Source organism: Lactuca saligna, chromosome 1 (assembly GCF_052625555.1).
Source record: "Lactuca saligna cultivar CGN05327 chromosome 1, ASM5262555v1, whole genome shotgun sequence".
In the NCBI taxonomy this organism is placed as follows: Eukaryota; Viridiplantae; Streptophyta; class Magnoliopsida; order Asterales; family Asteraceae; genus Lactuca; species Lactuca saligna.
This window is the reverse complement of record NC_136417.1, coordinates 11,543,975-11,548,409: the sequence shown is the minus strand read 5'-3', so window position 1 is coordinate 11,548,409 and position 4,435 is coordinate 11,543,975. Positions and strand designations below refer to the sequence as shown.

At 33.5% G+C, this 4,435-nt stretch overlaps 1 protein-coding gene across 3 annotated transcripts; it reads left to right on the top strand.

Moving 5' to 3' along the window:
• The first annotated feature begins 551 nt into the window (after window positions 1–551).
• On the top strand, window positions 552–4,151 carry LOC145006322 (uncharacterized). 3 transcript variants are annotated; one of them, XM_078965559.1, is made up of 6 exons: window positions 552–696; window positions 1,293–1,546; window positions 1,665–1,735; window positions 1,872–2,999; window positions 3,073–3,199; window positions 3,287–4,151. In XM_078965559.1, exons 2-6 carry the CDS (start codon window positions 1,405–1,407, stop codon window positions 3,922–3,924), a joined length of 2,106 nt encoding a protein of 701 aa, XP_078821685.1. In that variant the 5' UTR covers window positions 552–696; window positions 1,293–1,404; the 3' UTR covers window positions 3,925–4,151. The 3 variants fall into 3 exon arrangements, with proteins under 3 accessions (XP_078821685.1, XP_078821568.1, XP_078821628.1); XM_078965442.1 differs by having other exon boundaries at window positions 1,106–1,546; XM_078965502.1 differs by having other exon boundaries at window positions 552–751; window positions 1,106–1,546.
• The last annotated feature ends 284 nt before the right edge of the window (window positions 4,152–4,435 follow it).

Below are 4,435 nucleotides of genomic sequence, written 5' to 3'. Positions count from 1 at the left end.
AAAAGTTTTCAAAAGTTAGTCTAAAAAGTTAGCTTATAAGATTTTTTTTTTTGTCAAACATGATAATTTATAAAAACTAGAAAAATAGCATGTCAAACACAGCTATTTTCCAAAAAATAAAAGTGTTATCAACTTTGAGAAGTAAAGGTTAATTAGTTGACATTTAAAAAATCACATCCATGATCACGAACAAATGGAATATATAGTTTTTGGTTTCATTAACCTATGATCAAATTTTCATAGATGTGAGTTACAATGGTTTGATCATCGAATTATAGTGAAATCTAAAAATATTATTAATGTAAATCTAAGGTATTGTCTTCTCTTACTTTAAATGGGGTAAATACTTCACCTAATTAAGGTTATTTGATGTAAAAATATGTTGTCATAAAAAAAAGTTCTTAAATTATCTTGTTATTGTGTACATTTACCCTAATGCTTTATAATATATTATATAATATTGTGTAAACAAATTTTTAAAATTAAACCCCATTTATTAATTTAATTACATTCCACATGTATGTATCCTTTCTTCAAAACTATAAAAAAAATCCCACGATCCAATATTCACATGTCCCAACCCTTAATACTCAATTCTCTGTAAAACCACCCCAAAAGAGAAAGAGAAAACATACCCTTCTTCAACCTTCAGACCATATATTCTCCTGGGTTACATTGATATTTGCAAATTACAAGGTAAACATGTGCATATGATATTAATTTGCATTACAACGTCCTTAATCTGTAATCGGTAAGTAAATCTTTTTTGTTTCTAACCATACGTCCATACCCATACCCATTTTAAATTTTGTTTTATATTCTGTAAAACATACGCATTTTCATCTTAGGATCCTTCTATTCTTCTGCTCCCAACGTAATGTGTTAACAAAATCACATCTTGTATACAAATCCCATAGGGAACAAACTGTGTTTGTGATTTTCTGATTTTATTCCCGTAGCCGTTTTCTCCTTCTTGAGCTCAGCTCAGTTGGAGAGTTTAATTCTTGAGGGCACTTTCTGAGAGCGTTTGCTCATATAGTAAGAGTCTTAGAGAGAGACATTCAATTTCGTTTCTAATGTATGAGAATTTTGGTTGAGATCACAGGAATTAGAATGGTGGATCGCATTTGAAATGATTGCAAATTTTTGAGATTGAAGAGAGATAGTAAAATGGGAATTTGTGCTTGATATCTCTCTTTGCCTTCCAACTGTTTGATATTTTGTTTGAGAGAAAAGTTGACTAGATTGATTAACCTTTAACATTAACTAATGGTCAATGGATAATGTTCAAGTCTTCAAGATCCATTTTGCATTTAAAAAGACTCCACCTACAATCAAAAGTCAAAAGTTGAATCCAAGGGTTGTGAAGGGGAAGAACAGTATGATGAAAGGGTGATCACTCAAATGGCTGCAAAGTATTTGCATTCACTGGCAGATGAAAATCCAGATCTGAGGAAGCAAATAGGATGCATGACAGGTGTCTTTCACATCTTTAATCGCCACCAGATTGTTTCCAGAAGCCATGCCCCTAGAAGGCTTCCTCATGGTAATTCTTAACTTCTTTATGAATTATGATAGTTTCTCTTTGTTATGATTTTCTCTTGTTAATATATGCAAAAAAGGTAAATGTAATTGTTGATTGTTTTCACTAAATTTTCATGCAGGTGGTTTGCTTTTCAACAATGGGACGCCTGAAAGAGAGTCAAGTGTAATTTCCCAGAGAAGCCCTAATCTGGTATGTGTAGTTAAAAGTTGAAATAACTTTTTTTTTAAAGTTTGTAGAGACAACAAGGTAGATAATAGAACAATAAGTTTTAGAGATATAATTCTCATTCCTAATTCACTCTAACTTTACACATTTTTTTTTTCAGGAAAAACATTCAAAAAAGCACTATATGGAAAAACACAGGGTATCCACAGAATCATATAAAGAATCTATATCCTCATGGTCTCCTCCATCTCCCTTTTCTTATGCGAATAGAAGATCAAATCCAGAAACTCATAAATCAAGTGCCTCTAGACATCAGAATCTTGACCTTAGAGATGTAGTCAAAGATTCAATGTATAGAGAAGCTCGTGGGTTATCACATAATGTTCTTGTTGAACTTCAAGAACCCGATTGGTATTGTAATAATGAAGCTAATGAATTTTCAAGATCAAACTCTTGCAAATTTAAAGATGAGTTTTCTAAAATTTATCCAAGATTTTCATATGATGGACATACAACAACCCCAAAGCAACTGAAAGAAGTTCCAAGACTTTCTTTAGATAGTAAAGAGAGATCCATACGTACTCTTAACTCTATCTCACTTGTACCCTTTAAACCATATGATTCAAAATCTAACCTAAATTCAAGAAACCCTAATGAAAAATCCTTGATTCAGACCAAACCACCCAGTGTTGTAGCCAAGTTAATGGGATTGGAAACTTATCCCAATTCCACATCAACCAGCAATAAGGATCTTGATTTGTTGTCAAAATCTTTGAAAATCCCTAATTCCACAAGAGAACCAGTATCTGAATGTTGGAAAAATCCCGACATGAAACCGATTTCTAGGGTTCCAATTGAAGCAGCACCATGGAAGTATCCACATGGTGGTCAAAATCCTCAAAAACAATCTCCTCGTGTTACTAAATCCACTTCTGTTTATAGTGAAGTGGATAAAAGATTGAAGAATCTTGAATTTTTAGAATCTGGAAAGGATCTCAGAGCTCTTAAACAGATATTAGAGGGAATGCAAGCTGTGGAAGCAAGAAAGGGCGAAAGAGACAATACAATTGATCATCAAAGGCCACCATCTGAGAATGTTTCAACTGGTCAAGAATCACATATTGTCATCATGAAACCAGGAAAGATTATTGAAAAGGGTTTTATAAATAATAATAATAAAAAGGTAAAAGATCCAAATACTGAAATTACAGATTCTTGTAAACCAAGAAAGCAATCAGAGTCTAGGTCTCCTAATAGGAGGAAACAGAGTTCTAGCTCAACTCAAGAGGTATGTTCTTGTATTTTTATATTACTTCCACTGAATTTCAGTCTCCTTATATTTTTATTAATATTATTTCCAGAAATCAACCTTGATTGTGAAAGTGGATGAATCGGAATATCCAAGTCCAGTATCTGTTCTTGATGATTCAGTCTATATGGATAATTCACCTTCACCTGTGAAGAAACATACACCAAATACTCAAAAAGGTACATTTCTACATTTCTAACCCATAATACTCTTATGCATATATCATGATATGATGATGAAACTAAAGCCTAGTATTTGATTAACAGATTATTCTAAACAAAAGCGTGAAAAACTTAAGAAAATTGAGGATTTGGTTGAAAAACTTAAGAGATTAAACTCCAGCCACAATGAAGCTCACACAGATTACATTGCATCGTTATGTGAAAACACAAACCCTAACGACAGATACATTTCAGAAATCCTGTTAGCTTCGGGAATCCTTCTTCGAGACCTTGAATCGTTTGAGTTTCATTCCTCTGGTCACCCGATTAACCCTGAGCTGTTCTTGGTGTTGGAACGAACCAAATTTGGTGATTTACAGAAAGAGAAGTTTCACAGGAAGTTGATTTTTGATGCTGTTAATGAAATTCTTGTGGAGAAGTTAAATTCGGTTTCATTGATTGTTCAGAATCCTCGAGAGCTTTTGAGGGAGGTGTGTTTGGAGATTGAAGAGATGCAGGTGGTGAAGAAAGGTGAAAGGTGTGATGTTGGTGAGGAGGAGGAGGAGGAGGAGGGGGATGAGTTTAAGAGGATTTTGAGGGAGGATGTGGTGAGGCGGCCGGAAAATTGGAGGGGGTTTTATGGTGGATGTCCGGTGGTGGTTATGGAGGTTGAGTGGTTGATTTTTAGGGATTTGGTTAATGAACTGGTTGTGATGGAAAGTGAAGCTGCAGATAGTTGTTAACTTGTTATTGAAGTGACCACCGGTGACCTTTTCCGGCGGGTAATTTGTTAGTGTAGGGAAGAAGACTTGACTGTAAGACTGTTAATTGCTTAATACTTTTGCAACTAAAAATTAAAAATCGGTGATCAAAAATACCGATCTTGTGAGGAAAAGTGTGAGTGATTAAGGACCGATGTGTTTCACCAGTCCATGATTAATTATTATATAAATAAGCATTATTTATTGAATTACGTTAGAGTTAATTACACGTAGGAAGACATTCGGTTCTTATTTTCAAAAATTAAATATTACGGTGTTCATTTGGTTAAAAGTCACACCACACAACTCATCCCTCCCCACACTAAATGATTGTTTTCCTCTTATTTATTTGTTTTTTGATTTATTTACTAATTATTAATTAACAATCCATTAAACACTTGTCTATTAAATATTTGTCTCCTTTTTAATTAAATTAAACCTAATTACAAACAAACTATAACCCCCAATGTTGAAATCGATGCTTCTGATAACT

Excerpts from the sequence above, each read along its gene's own strand:
- LOC145006322 (XM_078965559.1), top strand. The coding sequence starts at position 1,405 with ATGGCTGCAAAGTATTTGCATTCACTGGCAGATGAAAATCCAGATCTG. Across the intron at positions 1,547-1,664 it reads CCCTAGAAGGCTTCCTCATG|GTGGTTTGCTTTTCAACAAT; the intron begins GTAATTCTTAAC and ends ATTTTCATGCAG. Across the intron at positions 3,200-3,286 it reads TACACCAAATACTCAAAAAG|ATTATTCTAAACAAAAGCGT; the intron begins GTACATTTCTAC and ends TTTGATTAACAG.